The 13,427-nt window shown below is 37.2% G+C and overlaps 3 protein-coding genes across 3 annotated transcripts in view; 1 reads left to right on the forward strand and 2 right to left on the reverse strand.

Annotated features, from left to right (window-relative positions):
- Positions 1-1,277: 1,277 nt before the first annotated feature.
- On the reverse strand, positions 1,278-2,267 carry LOC129746879 (cuticle protein-like). Its single transcript, XM_055740800.1, has 2 exons — positions 2,134-2,267; positions 1,278-2,043 (listed from the first exon to the last, which is right to left on the reverse strand). Exons 1-2 carry the CDS (start codon positions 2,143-2,145, stop codon positions 1,351-1,353), a joined length of 705 nt encoding a protein of 234 aa, XP_055596775.1. The 5' UTR covers positions 2,146-2,267; the 3' UTR covers positions 1,278-1,350.
- A 3,598-nt stretch (positions 2,268-5,865) lies between these two features.
- On the reverse strand, positions 5,866-6,718 carry LOC129746934 (larval cuticle protein A3A-like). The gene is made up of 2 exons (XM_055740887.1): positions 6,569-6,718; positions 5,866-6,500 (listed from the first exon to the last, which is right to left on the reverse strand). Exons 1-2 carry the CDS (start codon positions 6,578-6,580, stop codon positions 5,949-5,951), a joined length of 564 nt encoding a protein of 187 aa, XP_055596862.1. The 5' UTR covers positions 6,581-6,718; the 3' UTR covers positions 5,866-5,948.
- A 1,957-nt stretch (positions 6,719-8,675) lies between these two features.
- LOC129746891 (cuticle protein-like) overlaps positions 8,676-13,427 on the forward strand; it is a 78,030-nt gene continuing 73,278 nt past the window's right edge. Inside the window, exons 1-2 of the mRNA XM_055740828.1 lie at positions 8,676-8,812; positions 8,888-9,371. Of these exons, the coding sequence (XP_055596803.1) occupies positions 8,801-8,812; positions 8,888-9,371 (496 nt within the window). The 5' untranslated portion in view covers positions 8,676-8,800. The remainder of the gene's footprint in view (positions 8,813-8,887; positions 9,372-13,427) is intronic.

Below are 13,427 nucleotides of genomic sequence, written 5' to 3' on the forward strand. Positions count from 1 at the left end.
ATATTCCGATTGTAAAATGTAAAACCCAGAATTCGCTTTTGATTGCACTTTTTTATCTTTGCAATTTTAAATGCGTAAAATGAGGTTGAAAACTTTTCATACAAGCTTTTTCGTTCAGTGCTAAGGTTTCCGTATCCCTTTTATCATTTAAAATCTCTTTTGACATGAATTTTTGTTAAAATTTTTGCCTCGTCGGTACCTACATCCATACCGACAATCCTCACCTAAAATCGTCACCCGAATGCGACAATTCTCACCCACGGTGACTACGATAATAGGGTAAGAACTCACAAAGTTCATCCGAAGTGACGTTTCTCACCTAAACCGACTGCTGGAATAGAGTGACTTGGGTGACTCGACTATCGTCACGTCACTCGAGGCGCAGAATAAGGGCCAATAAAAACAGACAAATAAGTTAGTTTACACATTTTAGAATAGTTCACTAACAATGCTCGAGATTAGTTATACTAAAATATACTTCCAGTTCCCTAGAGAAAGACCACAAAAAATGGTTGAAACGTGGGGTATTTCAAATCTAAAGTTGTTTGATTAACATCTCAGACCGTAACAAGCCTAAATTATAAGTTGAAATCATCTTCCCGGTCCCTTTCGAAAACATAAATATAACCGCTAAGGTGTACAAAATTGCAAAGTTTCATGTACGCTTACGAATCTGCGGAGAATGTGTCCAGTCGACGAAATCCCATTTGATGAGATCCAAACATTTTATGATTTCCGAATTTTGCATTGTATGGTTTCATGTCAAGTTTTTGTACATAAAGCATATGAAGCGTTTGGTAGGGAAATCTATGCTTTATTCCTCCCCTTGTTTCAGTATCTTTCGCGGTATTTACCACATGGTTGGCCTGGCCTTAGTAATATCTGCAATGTATATTTTAATGTTACAGAGATTACGTTGAAAAGAAAAATGAAGAACACGAGTCTTCGTTTTTCAGGATGCTAACAAGTTTTGGCTATGTTGTTAATAGAAGAAGAAGAACAGATAGAGTTATTGAGAGCAGGCTGTTTAATAACACTTGTGAGAACTTTAACAACTAAAAAAAAATCCGATGTAGAGAAAACAGAATATTTCCATGGATAAAAACTCTATTTTAACTGTTAGTTTAAGAATCTGAAAAAATTTGTCCTTAGCAAACCAAGCTCAGCCTTCTCAAATCACCTCATCTTTATGATAAAATATAATAAAAATTGTTTGGATTTAGATATCTGTTATTAACCAGGATTGTCATCAGAGTTAGAATGGAATATAGCAAAAGTTTGATTCAAAAATTTAAATTTTACTAAATCACAATGAATCAATGGGTAACAATTGGGTTCGGTTTCAGTTCCTTAATGGTGGTAGGCGTAAGTGGCTGGGGCAGCATAAGAAGCATAAGCTGGCTGGGACACAATGGTCTTGGTGGCCAGAGGAGCCGAGTACGAAGCATAAGCTGGCTGAGAGACGATAGTCTTAGTGGCCAGAGGAGCGGAGTACGAGGCATAGGCTGGCTGAGACACAATGGTCTTGGTGGCCACTGGGGCAGCATACGAGGCGTAGGCTGGCTGCGAGACGTAGGTCTTGGCAACTGGAGCGGCATAGGAAGCATAGGCTGGCTGAGCGATCACAGTCTTGGCGATGGCTGGCTGGGCGATGACGGCCTTGGCAGCCAGGGGTTCGCGGTGGACAACAGCGTTGAATCCGTGGATCGGATCAGCAGTGTATTCGACAGTACGCTTGACGCCATCTGGGTCAACAACGGAGTAAGATCCCTGGACGGCATCTCCGTTGCGGGATTCCTGCTGGGACTTCTGGTCACCGGTCAGGGCATCGGAGATTCCGTACGAGAAAGAGTACTGTGGGTTGGGGTCATACTCATCGGCGATAACCTGCTTGGCCACGACAGTCTTGGCCAGAGGAGCGGCATAGGCCAGCTGCTGGACTGGGGCACCGTAGGACAGAGCTGGAGCAGCGCCATAGGACACAGCTGGGGAAGCGATGAGTCCAGCGTGGGCAACGGCCATCAGGGCGAAGAAGGTCACGAACTGTAATGGTAAAAATTAAATCGTTTAGAAAATGTTACCAGATCAATTGAACACTACAATTATCCCCATGTCACGACGACTGAAACTCACTTTGAATGCCATGGTTGGATGGAAGGGAGGCAGTTGTTGACTAAGAAATGAAACCGAACGAACTGTGCTTGTGTCAAATCGGTTCAACTAATTTATAGTAAATTGAAAACGTACGCCATCGCCGCCGCCCGAAATAACTCGTTCTTGTTTCATCATGCGAAGGAGCGTTGATTTTTTTTTCTTTTCTTCCGGTATTAATGGCGTTCAATAAGCCGACCAACACCTGTTGCTTGGGTGAATTGGAGAAAAAAGCGAATCAGAAAATAGGAAGTATTCTAGTCTTGTTGGTTTCAAAAGAGTTCTACATTCCTTAGTGGGTATCTACCTATTGCGTTTGGTGAAGTAAATTCGCTTCAATTTTTATTTTAATATTGTTTCAAGCATTTATCAGCTTCTTAGTTCATCTCGATCATTGAATCCAAAACTAATTATTTTTATTACATTTTATTAAAATGAGAAAATTTCATTTAACTTTGATGCTTTCAGATCGTAATTTATTTAATTGAGATTTTTAACGAATTGTTGATAATGATTGACAAATGCTCCTTTTCAAAGGAAAATAGAAAACCATCACTTTAATCTACTTTTTTTAAAAGAATTACTGTGTTTTGTAGATGATCGGTGTATCATTTAACAAAGTGCTTTACATCGATGACTTCCTTGTGTAAATACTTGAAACAAGTCTTGGTATAGTAGAGCCATTTTGAGTTATTTTTTTTAAGAATGTAAAGGGCCGAAATTTTTTTCAGGCACAACGCCACAACGGCACAACTGGTTTGATATGAAGTTCTCAACGACGAGTGTTTATTTAAGTAAAACTAGAAAAAAACATTTTCAGTTCTACCTTTCATGTGCTTGTTTGCTGTTCTGCCAATGCAGATTTGAAGACCTGGAATGATACTTATCTTACGTGAAATTTTCTCAGAAACACAAACCTGCCATCAGATTTAACCAGAATCGTCCCAGTGAAGTGCTTTTTGATCCAGTTTACTACGCTTTTTTCGTCATATGTCCAGACAACACAAAATTTTCAGTCACTGAAATTCCGTTAATGATCTGAAAATACCTGAAATATTTTAAAAGTGCCCATTTACAGATGAAAAAATCATAGGATGTAAGTAAGATATCGTTTTATAAAATAATTCCTTTATAGGTATCTCACTTAAAAGTTGGTTGATTTTCAAAATATGAAGATCAAATTATAAATTAAGAATGTTATATTATGTACAAGAAATGTTATTTTTTAGAAAAATTTATCTTTTCGTAAATTTGCTTCATTAAACATCATTTTTAAGGAGTCAAATTACTGTAATGAGTGTAACCCCTGTAGCATTCCATCAATCTCAATGAATGCTCCCACCTTAAAATTATATTATAAGCACTTCTTGGTACTTTAACTTCAGCACTCAAGCGCCAACAATTATAATAATAAAATTGATGTGCTGAAGTCGCTGTACAGCCCGGATTGGGTCTCAAGGGGATTCGCATAAAATCGGTACAGAAAGAAGAAATATCGTGATAATGCAAAAGTTTGTATTGAGTTGCATATGTTCATCAAATAATCCACTAATGGATCGCTAAGGTAAAATATACCCAGGAGCAGAAAAATGGAAAAACTTACAGACAAATTGAATTCCTTCCGCATACAAGCCAGCTTCCGGCTAAGTTCCTACGGACAGGATCATAAGCAATTCTGCTTCCGGTTTTTGAAATCGCTGGCTTTACTTAACGCTTGCGTGTATCTATTCCGAACAATATTTTCCGTGTTCTTGCCCTGATGCCAACATCCTCCACCATTTTCTCTTCGAAAAAACCACCATCAGTAACCTGTGCGGCTGACTAAATAACGATAATATAATATAAATAACGATTATTTTATCGCCCTTGGAAAAGGTTTTACACTATACCGAAAGCTTTTCCATATTCCCCCCTCTGGGCATCTTTTACACTAAGGTTGCCAGAATTTTTTCAACACGTATCCGGGCCGGACAAACCGGGCAATTTATATATAAAAACCTGGCAAAATCCGGGCATTCGATTTCAAATTGACGATCAAAAATCCGAGCAATATCCGTGATAATTTCGTCAAAATTCAGAAATTCTTCAACAAAAATCAAGAAAAAAAATGAAAAAAAATATTTTTCTTCAAAACGCATCGATTGATTTCGAACCGTATTTCAGGCTTCCAAAAATCCTTTCATGATTATTTTTATAAAACTTGCTCAAAAAATTTCGTTTTGGAGGTGTTTGTTGTTTTTTTGGTTTAATTTGCCAAATAAAGCGAAAAAATTCGGGCGAAATTCGGCCGAAATCCGGGCATTTTTCAATTAAATATGGGCAACCGGGCCGGGCCGGACTGTTCTTAAATTTAGTGATAAACATTCGGGCAAACCCGGATAAAACTTGGCAATCTGGCTACCTTATTTTACACAGAGTATTATGCGTGTGTATTCTTTCCATGAGGGATAATTTTAAATATTTTTAGCAAGTTTCATTAAAATGATCATGAAAGGTTTTTGGAAGCCTAAAATACGACTTAAAATCTGCTGATATATTTTTATTAAAAATAAACTTTTAAAAAAATAATTTTTAGACGCAGGTTTTTAGACAAAATAGCACGAATTTCTCCGGTCCGGGTATGTGCTGAAAAAAAAAATTCAGTAACCTTATGTTAAAGTGGTTTCGGTCCCGACTTCCGGCAAATGAATGAATTATGACATGAAAATTGAATCCATTATCATACATAAACATGCATCTCTTTTGATAAAATATTCTATGTGATAGAATTTATAAAGAATTAAGCTCATTTTTGAGGCTTCGTGTACAATAAGGCTTTTATATAATTTTTACAAACTTTTATCGAAATTTTATTCTATTATTGTTTTATTGTTAACTGGCATTTTCAAAGCTAGAAAAAGGTGATTCTATGCATGAAAGTTTTCTTGAAAACAGCTCTCTGTGAACAATTGTTTTAGTAGATTTTTTTTAAAGATATTTTACCCAGCAAACCCGCAAACATTTTTCTAGGTATATTTCGCAACAAACTTTGTTATACCTTTCATATGCATTATAGAATCATTGCAAAAAAACTCAAAAAAACAGCATCTATCCATTGGTATTTAGGCAATAAACATACATTTTTTTTTAAATTTCTGGCTTAAGCGATAAGAATTATATAAATTGGACGATATTCAACATCTTTTTCGTAAATCCGGAAAGAATGCGAGAGAGCTTAAGTTTTGCTCTCAATGCATGCTGCAATATTTCCTGCTTCTCTCATTGGACAATTTTCCCAAAAGAATCTTTGGCAATCTGGTAGCACTGCTTATCGCACAGGGAAAAACAAGGTTGTTTTCTCACTGGTATCCTGCGCGGGAGGGCAAATTTGCAAATATGGCGGACTTTTTATATCATATCCGATTTATACCGACTTCAAGTAACTATTTTTACGATCGTTAACTTTTTTGGTAGGAATTGCGATTCGTAAGATATTGTTAACGATTATCATTACTTAAGCGATTTTATGTTTGCTGGGAGAGCCAAAAATACATTTTTTATTGTTTGAAAAATGGTAGAGAAATCCTATACCGGTTTGAGCGTCTATGAGCGACCCTCTTTGAGTTGAAAACGATGAAATGTCAAATGGTTTGTCTAAAAGATTTTTAAAAATTAACTTATCTAATCATTGGTATGTTATTGTGATATTACTTTTTTTTTCAAAAGCCGTCCAAATTATTTTTTGTTTAAATGTTTTAATATTCCATAGCTAAACAAAAATCAAAGGGTAACAGTCGGCGGATTCCGTTTCAGTCTTCTTAGTGGCTGTAGGCATAGGTAGCTGGGGCAGCATAACTAGCATAAGCCGGCTGGGACACAATGGTCTTGGTGGCCAAAGGAGCAGAGTACGAAGCATAAGCTGGCTGGGAGATCACAGTTTTGGCCAGAGCAGGCTGAGCAATGACGGTCTTGGTGGCAATGACTGGGGTAGCAGCGACGGCCTTAACAGCCAGAGGTTCTCGGTGGACAACGGCGTTGAATCCGTGGATCGGATCAGCAGTGTATTCGACAGTACGCTTGGTGCCATCAGGGTCAACCAAGGAGTAAGATCCCTGGACGGAGTCTCCGTTGCGGGATTCCTGCTGGGACTTCTGGTCACCGGTCAGGGCATCGGAGATTCCGTACGAGAAAGAGTACTGTGGGTTGGGGTCATACTCATCAGCAACGACGGCTTTGGCCACTGGAGCAGCCACCAAGGTTTTGGTCAAGGGGGCGGCATAGGTCAAAGGGGCTGGAGCAGCGTAAGACAAGGCAGGAGATGAGATGACTCCAGCACGGGCAACGGCCAGCACGGCGCAGAAGGTCAGGAACTGTTGAGGATGAGAATAAAATGTTTATATTAAATTGTTAGAATTTGAATTGTTTTATATAAAAGTACCTTGAAAGCCATAGCTATAGGATGTCGTTAAGCTGATGTTCACAGAACAAAACAAATAATCGAACTGTACCAAAACTTGGTTTCCGAATCAATTTATACAAACCAGAGAATGCTAACGAATCTAAAAGTGAAAGTATTCTGGACCCCTGGACTTCATCCCAGAAATCCTTGACGGAAGCGGTAGGCATTATCTTATCGCTATCGTCAACCCCACATCCAGCATAAAACGTTCGTTCCTAACCAGTTCTTCCTTCTTTAACCACCGCCTATTCTACGCCAATTACTTGGAAAACAGAATCGCCCATAGAGATCAACGACTCATGGTTCGATTGGCTTATGCAACCCAGCGACGGGATTGCTGGCAGCTAGCCAGCCAGCCAACCAAGTTCGAGAAGCAGAAAATTTCAAGTTCAGCCAGTGCACTTTCCTGTCAACCAACCAGAGACACGCGACTTTGGAGAATGAGGCTAACCATTCTGGTTTTGTCTCACGTGCAAACTCAATGATCGCGAACGGCACAGACTCCGATCCAATTCACGTCTGCTCAACTTAACCCAGCAGCAGCAACAGATGATCAGAAAAACTATGCTGCCTTGTAAGGATGATGCCTGGTGGTAAAATGCGGCGAGGAGGAAAGGTGTCCCAAAAAAAATTCGATCCTCTCAACAACTGACCATCATCGCATCGGCAGAACCTACCTCAACCCCAGACCAGGACCAGTTCGATTTCGGGTTTAATGATCCGACGAGACCCGTTTGTTTTGAAGAGCAAGGCGAGGATGGAAGCGTTGCGTTGGCTTGGTGAAAATTTGGGGCTACTGGTTTGTCCCATTCACTGTCATGGCCAGGCTTCGGATCAGGGTTATCTTTTTAGCTTGATCCAACTTGAATTAGAAGGTATTTGTCTTTACATTGTCATGAATGTTTAAAAAGTATTTTGTAGATTGAATCCTGACTTTAAAAGAAAATTTGAAAATGATATTAAAGTATTTAATAAACAATTTTTTAATAATGATTTTAAAATTTAACTATTTAAGTGATCGAAATTTCCCTAGATTACGATATTGATCCAGAAGCAAAATCAGAGTGAACTTAGAATATGAAAAATTGAATAAATTTCATATTCTAAGTTCACTCTGATTTTGCTCCTGGATCAATATCGTAATCTAGGGAAATTTCGATCACTTAAATAGTTTAAATTTTAAAATCATTATTAAAAATTTGTTTTTTTAATACTTTAATATCATTTTCAAATTTTCTAACAAACACTGTCCATTTAATGCAGGAGCTGTGATAAAGATTAAACTCTTTGTATGTAAAAAAAACGATGGTCTTAAAATTAGGCACATTTTTTTTAAATACGCACCATTTATCAGTTTAATATTTCTCTTCACAAAATTCATCGATTCCACAACGCACTCATCAAAAACCGCTTTTTCAGCAATTCTTCACAGACAGCGTTAAAAAACACTCAGTTCATCAAAACTAATATAAATTAATTTTCACTCAGATTTTCCCGCAAATCAAATTATTATTTTCAAAAACTGCTTCTGATAGGAACATCCGGTCGCCGATTGCTATCACTTTTATCAATTTCTTGAGACTTTGTTACATTAAAAAAATCTAAAATTGTGAGTTCCTAGAATAAAAAAAAACGTCCGCTGTCAATCGGTCATCGCCTACTTAATTTCTTGTTACAAGCTCAACGAAATAAGATCACGTCAGTTTTATCAACAAACTTAATCGGCAATTTTATTAATATTTATAATTATAGAAGTCAATATTCTCAAACAATAGCTGAATCAAAAAAAACATAAACACTAAAATAAATTCAATGCTTCAAAAAAAAAAAAGAAGGAATATACAGATATCAGTTTTCTTATTTCTATGCTACTTGTGTAGTTTTTTTTTAATCAAACATGTCCACTCTAAATCGGAAGCCAGAACGGGTTTGATCCCACAGGCAAAAGATCATGTTTCGAGTCGTTCGTCTCAAGGACGATTTCGGGATAGTTTTGTGTTCCTGATTCTTTCACTTTTTTCCTCCTTTTTTTTATGCCCCCGAATGGCCGGAAACATGTTTGCAGCATGAGGTCTCATATTCCCCAGCTCTCTTCGCAGGTCCTGTGTCAGATCAGGCTATAAATTGATGGCAACAGGTTTGGATCGCTACAGTTCGATCGCTTGTCTTGTTCTGTGAACATCATCAACTCATCCCATCTTTCCCCTAGCAATGGCTTTCAAGGTATGTTTATCTCTAGACTACTAAAGGGCTTAATTTAGGATCGTTTAAAACAAAACTGGTTTCATTTTGTTGCAGTTTTTGACATTCTGTGCCTTGGTGGCCGTTGCCCGTGCTGGAGTTATCTCTTCGCCAGCTCTGGTTTCTGCCCCTCTGACTTATGCTGCTCCCTTGACCAAAACCTTGGTAGCTGCTCCAGTGGCCAAGGCCGTCGTTGCTGACGAGTATGACCCCAACCCACAATACTCCTACTCATACGGAATCTCCGATGCCCTGACCGGTGACCAGAAGTCCCAGCAGGAATCCCGCAACGGAGACGCCGTCCAGGGATCTTACTCCTTGGTCGATCCAGATGGCACCAAGCGTACTGTCGAATACACTGCTGATCCGATCCACGGATTCAACGCCGTTGTCCACCGGGAACCTCTGGCTGCCAAGGCTGTTGTTGCTGCTCCAGTCATTGCCGCCAAGACCGTCATTGCTCAGCCTGCCATCGCCAAGACTGTCATCGCCCAACCGGCTCTGACTAAGACTCTGATTGCCCAACCAGCTCTTTACCACTAAATTGAATCCCAAAAGACTGATTTTCAATACGTGTTTGTTTTCCGTGAATGCCTAATTTATTGACTATTTTTATGAACGAATAAATTGTAGATGAAAGAAAATGTAAAAATCTTTCTCAATTTCAAAGATTTCTAAAAATAACTAAAGAGAAATTCTATATCCAGCCAACATTCAACTCCATACACGCCTCAAGTTCATGAATCAAGCTCATCCAACAGAACCACGGGGATGGCATGGCTCAGGTACGGCAAATGTTATCCTTCGCTCGTTAGATTGCTTCTCCCAACAACATACAAACATATACTAAGTTGAGTGCCAACTCAAATAAGGCACGAGTTTATGTTCGCAACGGGAAAACAAACAATAAAACTAGATAAATAACCTGTTTGTACATTTAGCTGTGTGCTCGATGCTGAATCTTGGAGCATCCGTAAGATGCACGCATCTTTTTCGCGAACGGTGTGGAAGCTGCGAAAGTGACACCTCATCTGTTGCCGACACACATTTGGAGCCTTCATGCGGTTCCTCTTCTTCACACACGTCCCCTTCCAAAGATCTTCAGGAAGCAGTAGTGGGACCACCAACATACTCCCGCTCGACCAACATAGAGTGTGAGGATCCGGTGGTATCTTCCATTGAAACAACCGAATCCCGGCGCAAAATTTATATGTTTGATGAAGGATTAAATATAAGCATAACTTGAAGCACCCGTCCTGCTTGCAGACGAGCAGAGATCGTCTTCATTCATGTCGTCGTTGGGAACTGGCCGGATAAACGACGAACGCTGATAGCAGTCTAGCAGGTAGTTAGTTCATAGTTAGTGTGTTGGCCCAGTCGAGTTCCGCGAATCATTTGTACCAACTTATAAAGGTACTTACGTGTTTGGCCGGATCTGAAGAGCTTCCTGGGTGGGTGAGGCTTCCCTACTCACGGGTAAACTAAACGGAAACAAACAAGACACAATGATACCTTGCTGATGCTTGCCGGTGTTTACCTATCTTCTCTGTGGAGGAGGCAGAAGGAGACATATGTATGTACATTCGTGAGCTGGAAATTGTTACGTCTACAAATATTTTACCTTTGTGTTCGACGGCAGTTTATGGTATTTGACTGCATTGTAATAACAACAACTACCTATATACTACAGTTGAGAATATTATGAAAGTCGTAATGCTTTTTGATTTGCTTCAGTCCGCAAAATTGAGAATAGTTCATTTGCAAACTGTTCCATTTATGACAATTAACGTTATATTCTTCCTAACGTTGGAAAGCGATTGAGGCAAAGAGAATTTATGGGATTTTATTGTGAAAAAAGTCATCTACTTCTCAATTTATTTTTATGAGACAAGTAACTTCTTGAATTTACATATGTGCAATAAACTGAGTCGATTTGAGGTCATTTTGGAATTTCTCAAACCTTGGGGTCTTAAAAGCTTTGTTTTGGTTCAAAACTCATTCATGATTTTTTGAGGAATTTTAAACTAACGTTTACTTGGGTAAATTTGAACTTTTAGGTTTGTATGGGAAAATTGAATTTTTTGTACTGAAAAATCAATATCATTTTTGTTTCTTCTGTGGAACCAAGGTTGCTAATAGTTGTTGAGCCAATTTATAAGTCCTCTAAAGGAAATTTTTCACTAAACAATTTTGTTTAAGATCGTTACTTCGTATCTTATTAGACATACAAGTTGTTAGCTGTTAAATAGGGGTTTGTCTTCTGGCATTGATGAACAGTAAATCAATTGACACCACTGCTTGTGCCCTGCAAAGTATTGCATGGAAAGTAGTAATACAATACGTCGCTAGGCACCCAGCAGTGGTGTCAATTGAATTTACTGTTCATCAATGCCAAATGACATACCCCTATTAAACATTATGCTGTTGCAATAGCTGGGTCAATTAATCTAGATAAGCTTTTTAAAGTATTTCAAGCAACTGCAATCAATTGGGTTGATAACACAATCAGCTCTGCGGAGTGTTATTTTTTTTCTTTAAAATAAGAAAAATGACACATCAAGAATAAGCCACAAATGCAGAAATAATGTTCACAATGTTAGCGACATTCAAACTCTTTTTTCTCAATTGGTCAATCATCATCATCAAGACATCAAGTCTTCGACAAAATTGTACCCAGAAATTTTTTCTTCCAGATCATGCGATTTCAATATAGAGTTGGAATAACGCAAAAGATAAGGCAAATGTTCTCAAAGTAATGAGTATGAATATGCTTAAGAAAAAATCGTATATTTTGATACAGAACATAAAGTCAAGGAGTCCACCAACAGCGAGATCAAAATGCTAATTGTTTTGTTAAGCATTTTAGAACATCAGTTTTTTATACAAAGTTTTTTATCTCAACAAAATACACAACTTCGCTGAACATGTTGAAGTTCTACAATTTCATCCTAAGGAGATACGGTAAAATGAAAAAAATTACCTTGAAAAATAGTTTTTTTTTAAATTCTGAAACGTTGTAGATTAAACTAAATGATTTGCAGTCTTCGATTCAAATTCGAAATAAGCCAAGCTCCCCTAGTACATTATGATGTTTTTTAAAATGGCTGAAGCGGTATAGGAATCATTCGGTGTATTTTTTCACGGTTTTAACGATATTTATTTACACAAAATTCATGTTAAAACATGTTTGAAGGTGACTCGCGAATATCAACTGTTGAAAATAATTTCAACTTGAAATAATGTTTCTTAGGAAGTTGACGATTCGCCATGCTGTTGCAGCGTCATGAAAGCGTGACATGTCGACGGAACGGAAAAACTGTCCTGTGTTGAACACAGAAGGTACGTAGAATAAAAAGTTGGCCAAAAAAACTTTTTTTTAAGTTTGAAGTCAATAAAATCGTTAATTTTGACTCATCAAACGTTTTTAAATCATTTAATATATTTTTTTCTACCGTTTTCGTAATTTTTCATAATTTTCTTTTTGAAATTTTCTAACATCTATATGATATGATAGATAATCCAGGTTGAAAAAGTTATAAAATTTAAAAAAAAGCTTAGAATTTTTTCATATGTTTTTAAAAGTGAAATAATAGTTGGAAATATTTAAAAAAAGAACATTAAATTCACTGGACTTTTATTAAAATAAACGAAACCCTAGGTGTCTTTTTGTGGAAAAAAACTATCAATATTTTTAAATTTCAAACTTATCAATTTCAAAATGGCTCGAATTTACGTGATTTTTTTTTCTTTTTCGCATGATTTTTAAAGTTGTCAATTTTCAAATGATACAAAACATTTAGCCGGGATCTGGGAACATAAACAAAGATACTTATTTGTATAAAAAAATCAACATTTAAAAAATAGCTTGATGAATAGGGAATTTCATAATCTTAAAAAAAACCTGTCAAATAGTTGTCACGTCACAAATGTGTCATTTGAAGTTAAGTTAGAGAATCGAATAATCTTTCAATAAATGCGTAGCATGGAAACGAGTTTTTGGGCTTATTTTAATATTATTTTACGCTAGTATTTAACATAACAGACCTTAAGTGAATTTTCAACGAATATTTTGTTCGGTTTAAAAAAGCCGAAATGAGTGCCATTGTCCTGAGCAAATTTTGAAACAGCAGACTAAAATTAGCTTGAGTCCTTTAGTTTAGTTCCTTTCCTTACAGCTCATAAATTTTGTTTCTTGTAAAAATTGTGAAGAGGTTTAGTTCGGGCAGAATTTAGTTATTTGCGGCTGTTTTGAATCATTTAGTAACAGTAGTTGTTGTTAGCACTGAACTGATTTTTCCAACACTTTTTTTTTTCAAAAACATTTATAATCAAAAGATGGACAATGTTGTTGCATACATCTAGGGGTAAAAATTATAAACACTTCTCAATTCAAAACAAATGAAATTTTGCCTTCATGCAACTCCCTATGTCCTCGCCCTGTTCGCATGTTTCTTTTTTTTTTTTTTAATTGAACCATTTGATAGGGTTTTAGCCATTTTTACTATACGAGCTATCTCATGGAAAATCAACGTTTTTTTTTTTAATATCCTAAAATTCTCACCATATTTGCTCCTAAATGCTTAAATTTGATCAGGAG

The sequence above is a fragment of the Uranotaenia lowii genome, chromosome 1, assembly GCF_029784155.1.
Source record: "Uranotaenia lowii strain MFRU-FL chromosome 1, ASM2978415v1, whole genome shotgun sequence".
Taxonomy (NCBI): domain Eukaryota; kingdom Metazoa; phylum Arthropoda; class Insecta; order Diptera; family Culicidae; genus Uranotaenia; species Uranotaenia lowii.